Source organism: Nanorana parkeri, unplaced genomic scaffold (assembly GCF_000935625.1).
Source record: "Nanorana parkeri isolate BGI_ZX_2015 unplaced genomic scaffold, ASM93562v1 scaffold1752, whole genome shotgun sequence".
Classification (NCBI taxonomy): domain Eukaryota; kingdom Metazoa; phylum Chordata; class Amphibia; order Anura; family Dicroglossidae; genus Nanorana; species Nanorana parkeri.
Genome location: NW_017308020.1, coordinates 268,987 through 289,611, shown reverse-complemented (window position 1 = coordinate 289,611; position 20,625 = coordinate 268,987). Strand labels below are relative to the sequence as shown.

General features: G+C 42.1%; 1 protein-coding gene across 1 annotated transcript; it reads left to right on the top strand.

The window, feature by feature from the left end:
• The first annotated feature begins 2,411 nt into the window (after positions 1 to 2,411).
• Positions 2,412 to 18,512, top strand: SIKE1 (suppressor of IKBKE 1). The gene is made up of 6 exons (XM_018571417.1): positions 2,412 to 2,474; positions 3,204 to 3,378; positions 5,078 to 5,183; positions 7,529 to 7,671; positions 12,971 to 13,084; positions 18,228 to 18,512. Exons 2-6 carry the CDS (start codon positions 3,220 to 3,222, stop codon positions 18,327 to 18,329), a joined length of 624 nt encoding a protein of 207 aa, XP_018426919.1. The 5' UTR covers positions 2,412 to 2,474; positions 3,204 to 3,219; the 3' UTR covers positions 18,330 to 18,512.
• The last annotated feature ends 2,113 nt before the right edge of the window (positions 18,513 to 20,625 follow it).

Below are 20,625 nucleotides of genomic sequence, written 5' to 3'. Positions count from 1 at the left end.
CTACGTATATCATGACAATGCGTGGTCAGTGACATCAGCCAAGTTCCCCGATGCTGCTGTTTACATTCCGGCAGCATGGTGGAAATTTTGTTTGTGGTAAAAGTCTGATGGGAGATGATCGATGATGTATCTAGTCTAGTATGTACGTATACTATACGTACATACTACACGTACAATATATGTACGTGTAAGTGATGACGTGTCTATGTTGAATATCTAGGGCTTGTCTAATTTTAAAGGTAGCTTCCAGATTCTGTGAAGCCCCCAAATCCATTGGGCTAGGAATGTGAAGAGGAGGCCTTTGTTCTTATCAATATGGGGGGCACAGGGAGGTATCCCAATGCATTCTGAGGGAATGTGGCCTGGTATGGTTCAGGAAGTGGGGGGGGGGGGCACCCGGCCTGGCTGCCCAGGAAAGGGAAGAAAAGTGAGGGTGCTCCCCTTCCCAAACCATACCAGGCCACATGCCCTCAACATGGGGAGGGTAGCTTGCGTGGGGAGCCAGTTTTATGCCTCTCTCCCCATTGTGGCTGTAATGCAATGTCACGTCTAGAGATCTATTCATCTATGTGAGATAGGAAAGGATTAGAAGCTCTGTCAGGTTTTACTGCCCTCAGAAACTCCATTAGGAAAATTTCTTCACTTCCTATATGCTAAAACAGTTGTCCCCAGGACAGGAAATGTAAAGGTGCAATCTCAAACAGCAACACAGGCACAAGTAAATTTTTTTTTTAAAGTTAAGTAGGAGAATGTTTCAACCTCCATCAGCTTTTTATTGTTGTCAGTTTCCCTGGTGCAGGTTTCCCCTCACTTATTGTCTGGTAAAACATTGTCCCCAAACATGAAGTGAGGGAAAATCTCTGTCATAGAGCCTTGTATAGCAGTAGACCCTGATGGGGGTTCTAACCTTTCCCCATTCTATCCACAACTACAAAACACAAGTTTTGGATACATATACACTTTAATATCCTCCTGTTGCTTCCTTATATGCCTGGGTAACTGTTTTTTTCCTGACTTCCCAGGTAGAAAATGATTGTTACAGAAAACAGGTTCCATAAATGTAACTGAGGAACTGTCACTGGAAAAAAAAAAAAATCATATACCAGTTTGTAAAATTGATTGACTTAAACCATAAAATTCATACTATATAAAAATAAACATAGGAACTAAAAACTGCACATATGGATATTACTGTCTGTTCTGTGATTATGTAGAAGCCAGTGAGAGGAACCACAGCGCTCACCAGAGGACCAGTTATCTGAAACACCCAGAAGTGTCAGATACCAGCCTCCCCCTAGCTCTTCTTTTCTTTTACAAGGTGATTGTGTTTCAATTCTTTACTTTAGCAAAAAGGCTGCTTTAAAAATCACATCAGGACAAATGGCTCCCAGATTTTTGTCTGGGACACTAAGCAATAAGGTAAATGCTGTATGGGAAGCCATTAACGCAGAGTAGTTGTGTGTGCCGTTTGATCTACTGATTTCTTTTTATCTACCCGCAGATATTCTACAACATCCAGTTTAAAGGCTAATTCCACCTTTCTGATCATGTTTTTATGTTACAGCCATACTTAGGGTGTAACATGGATTCATTCCCCAGTCCTCTACCATCAAACCCCCCCCGGACATACCTGAATCATGGGGTTCTTCTCCCTGCAGAATCTTTTTTTTTTTTGACCCATTCACACAGATATGTGAATTGACGACTACAAGTCCCATCTGCCACCACAGTAGAGGGACTCACAGACTTTAGCCCCCATTTACACCTAGGTGTACCGGAAATGCGAGCTGCAGTCACACCTGTGCATGCGCATTTGCATGTGTTTGTTCCCATGTCTACCATTAATATCAATAACAAACAAGTGGTTGCACGATTTTGATGAGTTCCGTTAACGCGTGTCAAAGCACGTACATGACTCCATCTGTACGGACATGGGGCTAGAGGAATAGCCTGCAGGAGCCTGTGCATTACACCAATGAGCCAGTGATTGTAGTTGCAATGGCTTCATTGCAAAAAATGAATACATGCACATTTTCTAAAGTATGTATGTGGGTGGGTTTATTCATAGCTGCAACAGGTGGAATTAGCCTTTATCAAGATACAAACCATGAGCGCATGAATTTCTGGGAGCTGTACCTCTACTGACCACTAGGTGACGCACATGATCTACGAGAACATACAGTAAAGGCCCCCGTCCCAAAAGGTTGCTGCTGATTTAAAGCGCTGTATAAAACAGGTAAAATGCACATTAAGTCATTGCGTTCTTCGATTTTCGTGCCCATTTAGCCTGAATACCTTACGTTTCTATCCTCTCCTGCGGAGAAAGTTAAAGTGGGAAAGCACCATAACAAAATATGGCCGGCTGAGTCATTTACGTCACTAAAAGGAAGCCAATCACAGCAGGCGGTTGTGATATCCGGTCAATGGCAGCGGAAGTTGGCGGTAGTATTGGAGCGCAGATCAGGGTTTGACAGGTAATGACTGTAATTGGTTTTGTCAGTTCGTTGTCATGTGGAAAGTGGTGTGATCGCTCAGATCATTGTGAGAGAGGATGAGGATGACAAGGATCTATCTAAATGTGACATGCTAAGAGCTCAGCTAGGTGTAAGGTAGATGCACCGTGTACAGCGAGGCTCTATGTTGTTCCTTGCTACTGGTGATCGATACATCAGATGACCAGCTCCCACGCTGCATGTTTGTTAGGCAGGGATCAACACCAATCAGTCATAACCTTATGACCACTGAGAGGGAAAGATAAATAATATCAAATAAATCTTTTTAAGCCGTTACAGCAACAGCTCCTGTTTTCTTTTAGGAAGAAAGGGCTTAAACAACATTAATAACATCTGACTGTTAAAAGCACCCCTGTTGTTGTTAACCAATTTGTCTCACCCCTGTAACTGCCCCTTTTGCTGGGCAGATTGGCTTGTTTAGGAACTAAAGTCCGCTGTGGGTCCCACAGGCTTTTGCCATAATCTGCAAGTTTGTGCAACATATTTGCACATTATGGCAGACTTGCTTGCCAATGTTTCCCCTTCCAGAGATGTGATAACCATGGTCTTCCTCATTCAGTGTTCTTACTGTTATCTAACACATGCCAGGAGTGAGGGGGGGGTTCTGCACTTCACTACACATGCACCGCAGGCAAGAAAAATACCCGCTTTCTGTAGCTACAATGTTATTTTCTATCATTTCATTTTCAGTTTGTCCTTTGCAGTCATGACATGCACCATAGAAAAGATCTTACAGGATGCCAAAACTCTGTTGGAACGACTGAAAGATCATGACAATGCTGCCGAGTCCTTAATTGAACAGTCTAGCTCTTTACATAAGCAGGTAGAAGCCATGAAAGAGGTTGGGACAACTCTACCAGAAAAGGTAGGTGATTCTTCTTTTATAGCCTTCATTTTTTCCAGATGTGCACATTACACAGATCATCTAGCTGTAAACAATTTTTTCAGTATCTGTTGATGTTGTTTTTTTTAATGTATTTTTAGATATAAAAATGGCAATTGTATGTGCTCAGGTGGCCAGCAATATTTTCTTAGCTATACACACAGGCCAAGCTTCTTACTTTGTAGTACTACACAGTGGTTCTGCTTCTCACAATGCAAATCTATAAAGACAGTGTGCACCCTGGGTGACGGTAATCTACAAGAAGGAGAATAGTGTGATCACATTTTAATTGACTGTTCCTTCTAGAGCAGACCTGGGTATTACATCTAGCCCTTTGGCTTTCCCTCTACGGCCCCTGGTCTAGACACAGACGAATCACCAACCTGCGGTTTTTTATGTCAGGCTGACAGTGGATGCGCCGGGCCTCTAAGGCTGGTACATTCACTGCAAGCCATAGTCCAGTACAGGCCCCCCCGGGTCATTGGTTGCTAGGAACACCAGGCAGTCCTAGCAACCAGTGTTAAAGGAGAACTATGGGGTCAGTGTTTTTCCCCATAGTTCTCCTTAGGGTAACGGGAGGACACAAACTAGCATCCTCCCGTTACCCTAAGCTCAATATACCGCGGTATATATACAGCTTGCGGTATACTGAGACGCCGGAACGGATCCCGACATCGATGTCGAGATCCGCCCAGCTGCGTGAGTGACAGCTGGCTCTGCCTATCTAGAGGCAGAGCCAGCTGTACCCGCCCCCTCCCCAGTCCGTTCCGCCAGTCAGCGCTGGTGGAGCGGAGCGGGGAGGGGGGAATCCAGCCCCTCCCCTGGCACGGCAGAGAGCCGTGACAGGATCGAGAGGTGAGTGAAGGCCGGTATCCGTTCGCTCATCTCCCGATCTACTGAGCCGACCTGTGACAGTCTCATTGTCACAGGTCGGCTAGAACTATGAGTGGAAATCACTCATCTCATAGTTCTCCTTTAAATGTGTTCCCTGCTCCCAGCATTACATAAGGGCGGAAGAGTATATTTTTCCATCCTCTCCTGAAGCCTGCTCCACCTGCTAGGGTTTCCTTTCGGATATTGTAGGACAGGTTTAGAACATCTGACAAGTTTGTCTTGCTGTCTGTGCATGCTGGGGAGACTTGCACGCTCTGTTTGTGCACACAGAGCAGGATCAGTCCTTTTTAAAACTGCAACCTCTGTTTCTTGTTTAGTTGTTTGTTTACCCAAAATGTGCACAAAGTATCTATATATTACATGATTTTTAAAAGAGTTTGCACACTTGGCTTAGGCTTGCATCAACACACAGGTGTGTCATGGCCATAAAAGAGGAAACAAGGGAAATGTTGATAGACTACGGAGAAAGTTGAAATGAACCCTTATCATGCTATGCAGCTTGCAGCAGCTTTTTTCAGAGTAGACTGCTATTATCTTCAACCCTGATGATCAGGACTCTTTCTTCCCTCTATTGCATAACCATGCTGCCACCTCTGGCAATACCATTGTCGTGAAGGGGCACACAAAATGTTCTGGCAAGATTGATGTAAATAACAATTAATCAAACTGACCCCCATTATGTTCAGTCTTCATATATTTCAAAAAATATTGTTGTGTAATTTATTACACTTTGGTTTCTGAAAGGTTATTAAATGTTATAGTCCTCATTTCTTCTTTTTTTCTCCAGTATCAAGAAGATTTGGTAGAGTTAAAGGATCCTTCAAAGTACAAACCACATGTGCTTTTATGTCAAGAAAATACTCAAATAAGAGACCTTCAACAGGAAAATAAAGGTAATGTGAAGGTTTCACAAAAATGCCCTTAAATTTGCTAGAGATACTAAAACCGCATACATAAATATGTAAATCATAAAGAATTATATATATTTTCCATTCCACTTCACTCACAGTTTGTGTTACAATTAAAGTGATACATTGGTACACATTTATATTTTATATTTTTCTTTATGATTTCTTTTACTGTATTCTATTTTAATATATCTAGCAAGCTAAGGGCATTATGGTGGGATATTGAGTTAACAAGTGAGTTATAGCTAAACTGAATAAGAGTGTATTCATTTAATTATTGTATAAATGTTTACAATATTACCTGCACTAGACAATGCCCGCTGTGTATGAACTAATGTAAAGGTGTCCTAGCACAAACTTCCCTGGTTTTCTTTATCTGTCAATCCGTAATCTCAACAATCACCTTTGGTTCTGCATGCTTTAAGTCTGAGATTACTGCACAACTTCTGCAATGGTGCACTCTGTTTAGACCGATAGACTTTGGAATACAATTTTCACTGGGTTTTTTTTGTGCCTATATTTATTATGTCAATTAAAATAATTTTGTCGTATAGAGGATTTAGGTACACCCCATTCTTCATCTAAAACCCTCTACAACCTACTTATCACACGACAATGTACCTATAGATATCATGTTAAGTGTGGGGGTTCCTAGAGACTTAAACTTTGAAGGGTTCCTCTGTGGTAAATAGACGGTCAGGTCTCCAGTATGTCCCAGTGCCTAAAATAACTTTTTATTCTTTATTAATTTTCGAATGTTCACTTATGAACATATGAAAGTTAGCTTTTCAGGAAACAACTGTGTATTTGAAAATTTGTATTTGTATACTCAAACTACCACTCCCAGCCACCCACCAAGACAATGTGTTCCTTGGTTCCATGACCACTCGCTTAGAGTCCATTGCTCCTTGGCCTACACAGAATAGAGCATGCAATGGAATGGACACAACAAAGAATTAGGGATGCACCGATATATCGGCTGTCGAAACATATCGGCCGAAAATTGCACTTTTGGCATAATGCCGAAAGTGCCATTTTCCTGCCGATACATCGGCGCATCCCTGCTTTCTTTCCTCCCCGCTGGGTGCTGCTCTGTGTCCCAGCGGGAGGAGAAAAAGTGTGATAGCCGGCCGAGCGCTGCGGGAGGACAGTGAGCGGCAGGCGTCTCCTATCACAGTGCGGCAAAACTGTGTGTGGGCGGAGACAGCCCGCGCTGTCACAGGAGGCTGAGCTCTCGCTCCGCTCTCTCAGCCTCCTGTGACAGTGTGTGTCAGGTAAAACATTTTCTGTATCGGTTTCAGCCTGACAATTTTTTTTTGTTTCGGTTTTAAAATTTTCATTTCGGTGCACCTCCCACAAAGAATCCTTACACTGCATTCTTAACTGGAAGCAGAGAAAATTTACAAGGGATTTCATTAAACTCAAATAAATGTAAATTGGGTGATCTACCTAATTAAAGTAGCATTAAACTTTTTTTTTTTCCCAAAAATGAATCGAGACCAAACAAATATACGTTGTCCGGAAAAGTATTTCTTAAAATTTTTCTTCCTACTTAGGGTCCACTCACGCCAGATGCGCTGGGGCTGTGCTGGCTGTTTCCAGTGCAACCCCAACGTTGCCAAGAAGAGGCAATTTTCCTCGTCACGGACAGGATCAATTCACATCATCACGTTGTGATAGGAACTTGGTGGTGTGCACTGAAAAAAAACACGCTGTACTTTTTTCAGCGCAACGGGATGCGACGCAGTACAACCGCCTCTCACCCCACTGTGCCTGTAGAACTGAATGAAATGTCACTTGGGGCATTTCAATAAAGGTTCTACGACAAAAAAAAAGATTGGCACATCTGCACTGTGCTGGGGCACCGCCCGGATGTGAGTGGGCCCTTCCAGTCATCAAGTTTCTGAACAGCTGGCTCCAACTCTCGGAGATCAGTTCTTTGAACTTTCCGTCCAGTACAAGATCTACGCAGTCTCCAGCAGCCGTCCATCTATGAGCTTGGAGAAGGGAAAAGAGAGGAAAGAGGATCTGGCAACAGGGAGCAGTGGAGTGACTTGCCTTGCTCTGTGAAGACACACACAGCTTACTAGCACATACAAGGGTGGCTCTATAGGACCCTGCAAGCGTAAGGAGCCACCCTAAAACAGGAAATCAGGGCCAGTGCTTAGGAGACTATCCACTGTAAGCATCTGAAATAGCTTAAAAGCCTTTTGACTTAAAGATCCCTTTAACTTAGTGGCAGTACTTTCTGGATTGTTAGTAAGTCTCTGATTGTACTTGTTACCTTTTGGCTACGGTCTAATTTTTTTTCTACATTCTATTCATTGCAGAGTTATGGCTCTCTTTGGAGGAGCATCAGTATGCCCTGGAGCTGATTATGAGCAAGTACAGGAGACAGATGCTGCAGCTCATAGCAAACAAAAAGCCTGCGCCCACAGAGCCTGTTCTAGAAGCTCATGAAACCTACTCTTCTGTAAGCTCTTTGTACAAAGCAATGTATGACAATGTACTCGTATTGTTTATCTTGTGTACTGGAGCATCCATGTAAACTGGCAAATATTATGTGTTCCCTCTGTCTGTGTTCTTGGACTCTACTAATCACTTTATAGTATGTGTGTTATCTGTAACCGATTATACTTTAGTGTATGTGCACTTATTCCCCGAATTCATGAACTGACACACCTCTGCCACTTCATATGCAATATATTTCAAGAATATTAAGCAGATCCTTACCTGCTTTGGTTCTGTAGATATAGAGCTAAGCCATTCTGCTTGCTCAGGTCTTCCAGAAAAATCACCAAGCTGGTGATTCTTGCATCCCTTATGGTGGTTAACACTAGGCCAGGGGTAGGCAAACTCTGGCCCTTCAGCTGTGGTGAAACTACAAATCCCATCATGCCTGTGAGTCTGAGTCTTGCAATGCCTAATGTGATTTGTAGTTGCACCACAGCTTGAGGGCTGGTGTTTACCTACCCCTGCTCTAAGCTATAGATGAAACTATCCATGCAGTAAATATAGTGAAGCCTTAGAACATTGCCTGGACACCACTTTCCATGAATCCGCTTTCCAGTTCTGAAATGAATAGGTGTTTTGTAACAGGATTAGGCTATAAAATGGCTTGTATAGTGGTTATATAGGTTATCACTTATTAGTGAAACATTGAATATTATCATTTAGCCAGTTACTTTTTACATTTCTGTAAATGTTGCTATGTGCCAACCTTTCAGAAGCTTATCTGAATGTAAAATAATTGAGATTCTGTTGTAAATGTGGGAAGAGGCGGTTTTCTAGACACTGCCAATATTACTCTTCTGTGTTTTATTGAAGAATACTGCAGATAATCCAAAGTGAGCCGAGCCTAAAATGACCACACCGGTTAGTCACCAAATGTACAGAATACACAACCAAATGTGGTAATGTTTACTGATATTTGGTGTAATAATTTACTGGGTTCTTTATTATGCACATCTACTTGTTTAGGGCAATAACCAAGTGGCTGCAACCTCATATATAGAGTAGGGATGTCCCGATACCACTTTTTCAAGACGAAGTACAAGTACTAGAGACATAATCCTGCCCCTGTACAAAGCATTAGTAAGACCTCACCTGGAATATGCAGTTCAGATTTGGGCACCAGTTCACAAAAAGAATGTTGTGGACCTGGAGAAAGTGCAGCGAAGGGCAACTAAACTCATAAGAGGCATGGAGGAGCTCAGCTATGAGGAACGATTAGCTGACCTGAAATTGTTCTCTGGAGAAGAGGCGATTAAGGCGGGACATGTTCACCATGTATAGTGTCCATATGTGAGCTTGGTGCCAAAATATTCACTTTAAGGTCACTGCAAAGGACAAGGGGGCACTCTTTGCGTCTGGAGGAAAAGAGGTTTAGCCTTTACATATGGAAAGGATTCTTCACAGTTAGAGCTGTGAAAATGTGGAATAGACTCCCCCTAGTTCTAGCTAGCTCGGTTAATTGTTTAAAAAAAAAATCTGGATGTATTCCTAAATGCACAGAATATTACTGGATATTGAGTTCTTATAGGTATATGAGGCATCGGAGATTGTTGATCCAGGGAATATTCGATTGGGATCGGGAAGGAATTTTTTTCCTCTGTTGGAGCAAATTGAACCATGCTTTATAGGGGTTTTTTGCCTTCTTTGGATCAACAGCGGGTAATTGTGGGCATAGCATTCTGTTTAGGCTCTTCTTCTTCTTCTTCTTCTTCTTCTTCTTCTTCTTCTTTTTTTTTTTTATATCTCTATAGGTTGAACTCAATGGACATGCCTTTTTTTTCAACCTGACTATGTACTTTCCCTCAGGTACTTGCCGATACCAATTACCGATACTTTTTCTTACGGGGACATGTGAGATTTTTTAGAAAACACCACAGACTGATGATTTTAGTAATTGCATCACATCAGCAATACTTTGTATAACTTCAAGTTTAATTGGGGGAAGTTGGACAAATTGGAAGAAGCAGGGGAGAATTGTGACCATTTCTGCAGTGTACTGGAGGTGGGTACTGTGGATCATTTACCTACGTTAAATAGTACCATAGTACACACATCCGGTACACTGCAGAAATAGTTACAATTCTCCCCTGCTAACTTGAATAGGTTACAATCTAACCTATTCAAGTTAGCAGGGGAGAATTGTAACTCTATTTCTGCAGTGTACTGGAAGTGTGTACTGTGTACTATGGATCATTTAACCGTTAAATGATCCATAGTACACAGTTCCAGTACACTGCAGAAATAGTTACAATTCTCCCCTGCTTCTTCCAATCTGTCCCACTTCCCCCAATTAAAATGGCTGGTGACCCTACCTGCAGCTTTCACCACACAGTGTGATGAGAATATGCCCCCAGCACAGGCCCCGTCTCATCTAACACCCGCAGCCAGTCTTGTCACAGCTGGAGTCCGTTTCCTGGTCTCTCACCTGGCCCTTAGGTAGTCGGCGTTGTGCCTGGTGTCTCTGGCAGGCTTGTCGGAGGCGGTTCTGTGAGGTTCCCGTTTGACTGCCCAGAGGTTCCCAACAAGCGCGGTACCTCTGGGCAGTCTGAAGTTATCTAAAAAATAAAAGCACCGGTATCGGCGCTGTGTATCAGGGCATTTTCACAAGTAATTGTGAAAATACCCTGTCTGTATTGGTATCGGGACATCATTACTATAGTGTGTAATCTCTATGTATCAATCTCAAGTAAAGACATTCAAGTACCTTTTACATATTAACTAAAATGATCTTATTTGTGTATCACTAGGCTGTAGAGCCTCAAATCATCTCTGAATTCATGCTGAAACTGTTCTTCCTTCTGGATAGTGATTCCCCATGGTCCCTGTGTGTGTTGTAAAGTACCGCTACTCCAAGCTCACTCCCATGATGGTCTACAATCTTAGGTTTAGTTTACTCGTTTGCATTGAGATTGTAGTGCATGAGGGGAGCAGTCTTGGAGTGTTGTCTACTTTACAACACACAGGGACCATCATGAGTGCAGCATCTCAGTGATAGCTGTCCTCCTGGTCTTTTCACATGCTACAGTTTTTAAAGTTTATTGAAACTGATGCAAATCACATATGGTTAGCAGCAGTTCTATGGATGAAAACACATGGTTAAAGAGTAACTCCATTCTGGAAGCTGTGCTAAAAAAGGAGGCAGAGGGCAAAGGTCCACCCACCAGTGTTTCATGTGGTTTCCCTATTACTGACTTACCATTCTGTGTCTCTGCATGGAGGTGGTAGAGGCAGGGGTTTTCTTCCTCATGTCAGAGCCTTCAGAACAAGAACAACAGTGAGCAGCACAAGAGTAAATAAATCACTAAATCTCCCTCCAAATCTCATAGGACGAGGAGTCAGAGGCAGCAAAGTCTTAGAACTCCCACTGATGATACACAGCTATAAGGCTGTAGGCATATGGTGCCTAGGCACCCTCACATACCAGTAAGTGCACTGCCCAATTTTTGTAGGTACAAACAGGGTACTGCTTAGGAACAAGTGACACTTCTGTATTTTCCCTTTGACATAGCAAATCTTCACTTATTTTGAGTACATACACACTGTGCATAATTTTAATGATAGAGAGTTCCTAAATATTTGTTGCCAGCCATGTGCACATAAACAGTGAGCCTGTACTCTGTGTTAAACTGAAAAAGTTAAAGTCTTGACAAAGAGCAGACAACACTATTTACCTACCATTATCCTCATTAGTCATAAAATTGTGTGGGCCTCTCTCTGATTTAGTTTGGGGTTTTTTAATGCTACTTTTCCTGCCGACTACTATTTGCCTGTCCAATGGGACTATCTCAGTGGCCAGTAAGGGAAAGGGAGAATTGGCTGTTGGTGGAGCTTAGCCATGAAATCAGGGAAAGTCTGGCCCTAGTAACAATCAGAGAGGGGTACACTAGAGGCTTCGTTGGCTAATAAAGGTAATAGTAGTACCTCCTATTGAGCAGAACTTGTTTAAAATGGAATACAGATTATTATTCTGGATTTATATAGTGCCAACAGCTTGTGCAGCACTATACAATATAAGGAAGACATTACAGTTTCAAAACAAGATGTTTAGGAGGGCCCTGACCATGAGAGCTTGAAGTTTGATTTAGGTTTATTGACCATGCAAGTAAAGAAGAGTTCTGCAATGAATGTAGAGGCAAGATGAACATACACAAGATCCACTAGTTTTGATCTTTCCCTAGTTCTACCCTGCCTGAATGTGTTATTTTGCAAGTTTGTAATATTCCTTTAACCCCTTCGTGACGGGAGACGTACACTGTACGTCCAGCCACAAAGGGACCAAATGACTTGTCACGTACACTGTACGTGACGAGTTATTTGCTGCTTTAGAGGGCTGTTAATCGCTGAGAATCAGCTTTTAACATTCATTAATGTATGCCCTTACTACAGAGGCATTCATTAATGAAAGGGTTAACCTTTTTCAGACACCCGATACCTTAATATCGGGTGTCTGAGAGTCAAAGCAAAGCGGACACAGATGCCGGCTTTTGCCGGCATTCTGACAGCTCGTATAGATCGAGAGATATCTCTCTCAAGCTATACTGGCTTTTTTTTTTTCTTTCATGAATAGATACAAAATGTGTCTATTCCTACAATGTATCTATTCCTGGAAGAAGAATGTTTGTTTGCTGATCGTTGTTGCAACAATCAGAAAACATTTAGTAACAGCTGAATCCTGAACTGCTGCAGGATCAGTGTCACTAACTTATTATCGGCTGTTCTGAAGTTTGAAGCAGCCTGATAATAACCAAAAATTTATTAATTTATCATGCAGTAACAGTGAGATTAATTCACAAAATCTGCTTGATATAATTAAATAAATAAAATAACATTTTTAAGTTAAAAAAAAAAGTGAAAAGTGTAAAAAAAATAAAAAAATGTGTAAAAAATAAAATAAAATAAGGGACAAATAAATGAATGTATTTATTGCATTTTTTTAGCTGTGCTGGTTTTGTAAAAAAAATACTACAAATCAAAACTGGGAAAAAAGTGTTTTTTTTAAACGGTTTTTTCCTCTTTTTTTATATTTTATTTGTCCTAAGTGAGGCGTTAGACGCACATATGTGATATAAATATGTAGCCCTATCTGTCCTCTAAAAAACAATATATAATATGTGTGGGTGCACTTTGTAAGAAAGTATATTACTGACGTGGAAGAATCACACAGCAAAAATGTCAAAAGTGTGTCAGTCATTTACGAACAGAAACTAAAAACAAGCTCAGTCATGAAGGGGTTAAACGATGTGCTTTTTCTGCTTAAGGAAATGGAGAGACACGTTGACAGAATATGTTCTATGGGAGACGTTATGAGAAAAGCCATCCAGATTGATGAGGATCAGGCGTACAGTATTCAAGAAAGACTTGCCCAACTAGAGGTAAGAATGTTTTTTTTTCTTTCTAAAATGTAAAATATGCAGTACATCGCTGCAATACATGCACATTTCCCTATATGTTATCACTTTAGAGCAGCCTTTCTCAACCAGGGTGCCATGGCACCCTGGTACGCCTTCTGGCTTCCTCAGGTGTTTATTAAAATGTTGTGGTAATAGGACTGTGATGTGAACGAGAGAATGATGACTGATGTGAAAGGGGGATCCTGATGTAAAGGGCAACTCTGATGTGAAGAGAGGAGCTACTGATGCATAGTGTGACTCTGATGTAAAGGGGGCACTGCAATGTGAGGGGTAAACACACTTTTTTGTGTAATTTTTTTGCAAGGGGTCCCCTTTAAAATCCATTACATTTTAAACTGGGGTGCACTGGAGGAACGGAGAGGGGCAGGGCGAGTCCATGCAGGGAGCGGTGACTGGCGGTCACCGCTCTCTGCTGGGAGAAGATCTGGAACTGAGCGGTATGTGATTGCCCAATTCTCCATCAATAGAGCCGACGTGCGACAGCTGCAGTGTCACACGTGGGCTCTAATTATGGGGATGACTGTTTTTCACTCTCCCCAAAATTCTCCTTTGGCATTCAGAAAATATATAATGTTGGGGGGTTTTACGTCATTTTCAGGCCTAAAATGTGGAATATAACATGGGTGCAAAAATTGAAAAAAGGGCCTCAGTCATGAAGGGGTTAAAAAACAAAAATTCGAGTTAAGTCTTAAAAATGCATTCAAGTACCTTAACTATTAACAAAAATGCAACTTATTTGTGTATCACACGGCTGTAGATCATCAAATCATTTATAAATTGGTGCTGACACTTTCCTTCCTTTTGGAGGGTGGCTACTTTTGTTCCCCATGGTCCCTGTGTGTGTTGTAAAGTAGCCACCGCTCCAAGCTCACTACCATGATGGTCTACAATCTCACATTTAGATTACTAATTTGTATTGAGATTGTAGTACATCACAGGAGTGAGCTTGAAGCAGTGGCTACTTTACCATGGGGAACAAAAGTAGCCACCCTCCAGAAGGAAGGACAGTGTCAGCATGAATTCAGAGATGATTTGAGGATCTACAGCTGAGTGATGCCCACATAACCTACATTTTTGTTAATAGGTTAAGGTACGTTAATGCATTTTTAAGGTTTAGCTCCTGAGTTTAGTGTCTCCAAGTCCTGTTGTGGGCTGACAATACACAGCATTTTGTGACTTAGTGGTGTCAGCCCTCCCAGTGCCTTTTTGTCAAACTCCTTAACTAATGCTACCCTAGAATTTCTACAACATAAAGGTTAATCATTCTGTAGTCCATGATGAGAACTGGGAGGGCTATCTAGCCTTTGTGAGATAACACAGGAAGTATGTAGAGGACACAGGACAGCTCTGAATTTCTGACAAGATCAACAGGTTTTTCTTTTTTGCACTTTCTAAACAGATATACCAAAATGCTTCTAATGGTATATTTAAGAGCACACAAGGGAGCAAATAAGACAAGTTCATTGTTAGAGTTTACATACACTTTAAAGAAAAAGAGACATGGGGACAAAATGATTGTTTGAACATTTAGTATAGAAGGCTGGTGACTGTACAGTTTTTCTGTTTTGGGGAGGGCAGGAAGAACTTTATTGCCTGTATTGCACTAGAAGAAACAGCTGTTGATAATGGAACCAGCTGTTTTGCTAACAAACCTCCTTTCTTAGCTTTAGCAGCTGCATCAGATGTTGGCTAGTGTTAGAGACCATTGATGACAACAATCTCCACTAATCAGCAATTAGCTTAGTGTATTCTGTAGTTATTGAGCACCAAAGACTTCCTCTATCCAGCATCAAGGCTGACTACATCTATCTGAAATGTTTCTTGAAGTAGGTGCATCCATTGAAAACTATGCAGAGATCAGGCCACCTCCTACAGATTACCAATTCTTTCTTAAAGGAAAACTATGAGGTGAGTGACTTCCACTCATCCTCATAGTTAGAGCCGACCTGTGACAAAGAAGCTTTCACAGGTTGTGCTCTATCGACCGTGAAGTGAGCAGAAACATGCACCGATCCGCTCACTTCCCGATCGTCTCCTTGCAGTGATTGGTGACTGTCAGTCACCACTCCCCGCAGGGATTCCCCCCCTCCTCTCCCGATCCTCAAGCGCTGAGTGGAGGAACGAACGGGGGAAGGGGTGGACACAGCTCGCTCTGCCTCTAGATAGGCAGAGCCAGCTGTCACTCACGCAGCTGGGTGGATCAACAGTATTGTCGGGATCTGTCCCGTCTGCTGCACACTCAGTATATCGTGGGCAAGAGCCCGCGATATACTGAGCTTTGGGTCAAGGTAGGAGGTTAGTATATGTCCTCCCATGACTCTAAAGGGAACTATGGGGAAAAATGCTTAGCCCATAGTTCTCTTATAAAGCAAACTCCTATCATAACTGTATAACATGCATAGTGCTTAGGTGTCGCATCTTACCTTTATGGTGCCTTGGTTTTTTTTTCACTTTACTGTTAGGGACTTATGAGGGAGTCCAAACAGATCCCTGATATTTCCCTTTTGAAATAGAAAAAGAGATTGAGGACAAAGAGTCCTAAATCTTTTTCTGTAGCCTCTGTTATGAATGAACAGGAAACCTCTATACTCCTGTCCATTCATGAACTGAGGAGATTGTAAAAACTTCTATGTCGACAATCATGAATGAACAGGAAGTGATGTAGGGCACTTCCTATTCATTCATAACTGGGGACACAGTAAATAAATACTATGTCCTTAATTATTTGAAAACATCACACCAATATTTGAGCAGTACATGGAAAGATCAGCAAATATTTCACATATCTTCCCCGCTCACCTTCCTGAAATATTACACCCTTGCTGACAGCTTCCCTTCTCCCCGCTGGGCGCCGGCTGGATTGTCTGTGTCCCTCCCGATCCCCGCTGCCTCTGCCGACACAGGCGGGGGATAAGAGGGGACAGAGACCAAAGCTTGCAACCAGCACCCAGCAGGGAGGAGAGAAGCTGGACACGCACTGCATTTTCTGCTATTTTGCCCATAGTACCACTTTCAGCTGAAATGTTGGTGCATCCCTAATTCGAACCCCTGCCAGGGTTTTACTGCTGTCTGGGGATCTGTTAGAGATTTTTGTTTTTTTAAAAAGGGGAATGCTAGAACCTCTGTCCGCTTTTTTTTTTTATTGTCTGATTTCCTTTTGACAGATCTCCCCTCACATCCTAATTGTCCCCAAAACAGGGAGCATAGGGAAATATCTCTGATGGTGCTCTATATAGCAGTAAAACCTGGCAGGAGATTTAACCTTTTCCACTCTATCCAAAACTAAGAAAAAAAAGTTTTTGGCTATCGGAACACTTTATCCTTTCTGTAACCCAGGGGTCATTCAGAAGCGCCCAAGCTTATCTAGGGGACGAAATAAGGAAGATATACTGGCCCGATCCTTTATTATGCAGAAGAGACCACTCCTCTTCCTCTGTTCCGACCGTGTAATGTCCTTTGGTGTCCTCACTTCTAGTAGACTGTATAAGATGGGATGACTTGCAGGTCATTAGTCCGCCGGATGGGAGGGGGAGAGAGGCTGAGCGGACCGGTCTGCTAGCCAGGCGGGACTGAGGATCTGATGAGTATATATATTTTTTTATTTTAGACCTTAGACCAAAACTAGCAGTTAGCCCTTGCAGTGCCGGGGTAGCCCCACTGCGAGGCTCACTTTTAATTCTGCCTGGAGTTGTTCTTTAATGCAAAATTGTAATCTGATAATTAGTATTACTCGTATAGCACTGCAGTTGGGCACTGCTGCCTGTAGGTGGCATTGTTCATCAGAAAGTTTAGAGGTAGCCATACACTATGCGAATTTCGGCTGTTTCTTGATGAACTGGGCGAAATTCGCACCCTTTGGCCGGCATGCCTTGATCAGGTGATTGAAGGAGTCGGTCTGGAAATTTTCAAACAAACAGAGCCAGCAGCCAATGAGCTGCCAACTCTGTTCAGGTAATGTAGGCAGCGGGAGATTCCTCGATCAATGGTTGTAAGCGTCGATGGAGGATTCTGTTCTGTTTTTTGTTTTTTTTCCGTTCAGCTTGCGGGTTGAACGAAAAAAATAGTACAGTGTATGGCCAGCTTAAGACTAATTATACAAACTGGCCTGTAATCACTATGTCATGTTGATTTCACAATGTGGTTAAAGGTGCGTAGTGTAGGTTGCTGTCATGAGCATTGCTCTGCCATTTTCATCCAAGTGGACTTTTTTTCTTCATACTGCTATGCCATCTCTTCCGTCAACTTTCTTCATGATAGCTGCAAGGCAAACAGAACAGTCACACCACCTGACCTCACCAGTATTATTACGCTGTGAAAGAGAACAAGTTAAACTAGACATGCACTGTCCAGAAAGGGCTGGTTGTGATTTAGCAGTTGGAATTTTTCTTTTTTTTAATTACAGTTTTACCGCACTGACAATTTACACAGTGCTTTGCATACTGCACATTCATATAAGTCCCTACCCGCAAAGAGCTTACAATCTAAGGTCCCTATGTCGCATGCATACATACACGGCCAATTTAGACAAGAGCCAAATGAACCTACCAGCATGTCTTTGGATCATGGGAGGAAACGGGAGAACCCAGAGGAAATCCACCCATGCACAGGGAGAACATGAAATGAACAAGAATGGTAGAAATTAAATATAAATGATGAATTGTAATCATCTTTTAGCCATTTAATCATAACTGGCGTGATGATCTTTTTGAATTGACTTTTATCAACTAAATACCTCTAAAATCAATACATTTGTGCTGATAACTCACCAATTTGGACTTTTCACTTTCAATCAACCAGGACAAAGTACAAAGAGAGAGTGAACCACCCTAGCGGGTACAGCAATAAACTCATTACCTTCGCCAGACTATCCAAAACAAGAACAAACTACAAAAATTTAGTTTTCGATGCACTTGAATCGCCTTTCAGTGAATTGAAAATTTCTGACCTTACAAAGAAAAAAACTTGCATTTTCGAAATTCATCTGTGTATAGAAGGATTTCCTTGCATTCATTTTGCTAAGTGAATTCTACTTGCTAAACTAAAATCATATTTTTATTGTTTCAAATAGATTGTATAATGGTTTTTCCTTTATTTTCCATTTTAGCTGGAAAACAAGGAACTTCAGGAAATTTTATCTGTCAGCAAGGAGTCGTTGCATTCAGGAAAAAAGGATTCCGACTGGAACTCATTAGAGAAAACTCAGTGATACCCTTCAGACCAAATCCTATAATACATTCACTGGACACACAACAGTAATGGGAATCATTTCCTTTCTTCTCTATACCACAACCTGCACTGTCCTGTGTACTGCACTGCTGTGAAAAGTGAATATTTTCTGCTGTGTAGAAGTGTGATGATGTGAGCGGAAGTTCGCTGGCTTCAGTCTATGTAAGTCTCTGTTTCACATTTGCAGTGCTGCAGGAGAAAAGGTCCACAACTTGCTCAGAAATCACTTGGACTTTTGCTTTCAGTTTTGTCGTACAGAAATTTATAAAATGTAGATGTTTTATTTAAATAAGTTTAAAAAAATAGAACTATAATGTATGAATAAAAATCCTCACGTGATCATGTGTAATTTCGTTTCCTGTTCACAACCTGGAAACTTTGTGTTCTTGTATTCTAGCTATCTGTAGTCTGCAATATGACATCCTGTAAAGATTGTGACCACGTACTCATGCCTGTCCACACAATTTACATATAGTACGCATTATTATAGCACATCTTTTCAGCACACATTGAGGACAGGCAAGTCAACATAAAACTGCCAGTTGGTTTTCCACACTTTTTTTTGTTATTTTGAAAATATTAAAGGAGAACTATGGAGTTATGGCTTTCCCCATAGTTCTCAGGGTAATGGGAGGACACAAACTAGCGTCCTCCCGTCACCCTAGGCTCAGTATACCGCGAGCTGTAGCTCGCGGTATACTAAGACGCCACAGCTGAAACGGATCCCAACAATTATGTCTGGATCCGCCCAGCTGCGTGACTGACAGCTTGATCTGCCTATGTAGAGGCAGAGCCAGCTGTACCCGCCCCCTCCCCCGTCCGTTCCGTCAGTCAGCGCTGGCCGTGACAGGATCGAGAGGTGAGCGAACGCCGGTATGTGTTCGCTCACCTCCCGATCTACTGTGCCGACCTGTGACAGTTTCATTGTCACAGGTCGGCTAGAACTATGAGGTGAGTGAAAAGCACTCCCCTCATAGTTCTCCTTTTAATCAAAGTCTTCCCCCTCTTCAGCTACAGTACAGCACATCAAGTGCAACAGAGTTTCCACCCTCCTAGCTAACCCGTTATAAATGTTTATTGGCTCTGTTTGCCTCAACAGGACACACAAAACATTGAGAACCCACCTGTATTTTAAAATGTATAAACCCAAGAACAAATATGTAATATAGATCACCTTACTAGTCATTAGTAGTGGTGGATACATTTGTTTTCTTATTTTCAGATTATTTTTTTTAATTTATTTTCACCTGGTAATCCTGCCAGTAACACACTTTATGTCTTCTCTAGCTCTGCAGTGGGAGGCTGAGATCTCCCATGTGTCCACAAGTCCCTTAATATACACGTTTGCTTTTTTGTGCACGATTAAAGGCGCAAACTGCTTGCAGAGGCACTAAACTCAGTGCAATCACCCACAGAATCTATTTTCTGACTATAGGTACTGGATTTTTGGCAGGTGCCGACAGTGTCGTTCGAACCAAGTAGTCCCACTAACTATTTAGGGTGGGATTTTAACCCATTCCCCCAGCCTGGGAAGATTCTCCTAATGGATGTATCCGCTTGCCTATTCCTTGAGTCAGGTTGTATGAAATGGACAGTTTCCCAAGTCAAAAGGGGTTCCTTCAGTTAGTCAATCTTTGAGTCCGACTTCTGCTGGACATCATCGGGAGCATGCAAGATCTTCACCTCCGTGAAAAATTTGAGAGCTACCCTTGTTACTGACAGTGTGACCTATTTTCTATGCTGGACAGTGTTCGGTATGTCACTTGTGACCCCACTATTTTTCTTTCTGGAGCCAAGGTATTGGCTTCCACATCTGATGTTTCCCACTTTTAAGAGTGAGGGTTCTGCCCCCTTTCATATTGTCCAACCTGCCTGTGTCTCCACTAAGGCTAGCAGACCTCCGTGCTGCTCTTGCAGATATTTTAAAACAAGGAGTCTTTGCCATGATTCCATCAGCAGAAAGGTTTAAGGGTATTACCGTATTTTTCCGTCTTATAAGACGCCCCTATGTATAAGACGCCCCCAACTTTTCTTACCCAAAATTCCGAAATCAATATTTTAAATGGTATAATGCATCACACTTACCTCAATCACGTTATGCTCCGACAATTACAGCTCCGGGCACTGGCTACACGCTCTCCCGAGCGCCGGCTGACGTCAGGTACAAAAGATTTATGATCGGATTACAGAGATAAGATAACAGTTTTCATCCAATCATAAATCTTTTGTACCTGATATCAGCTGTTGCTGGGGAGAGCGGATTACAGAGCCACTCT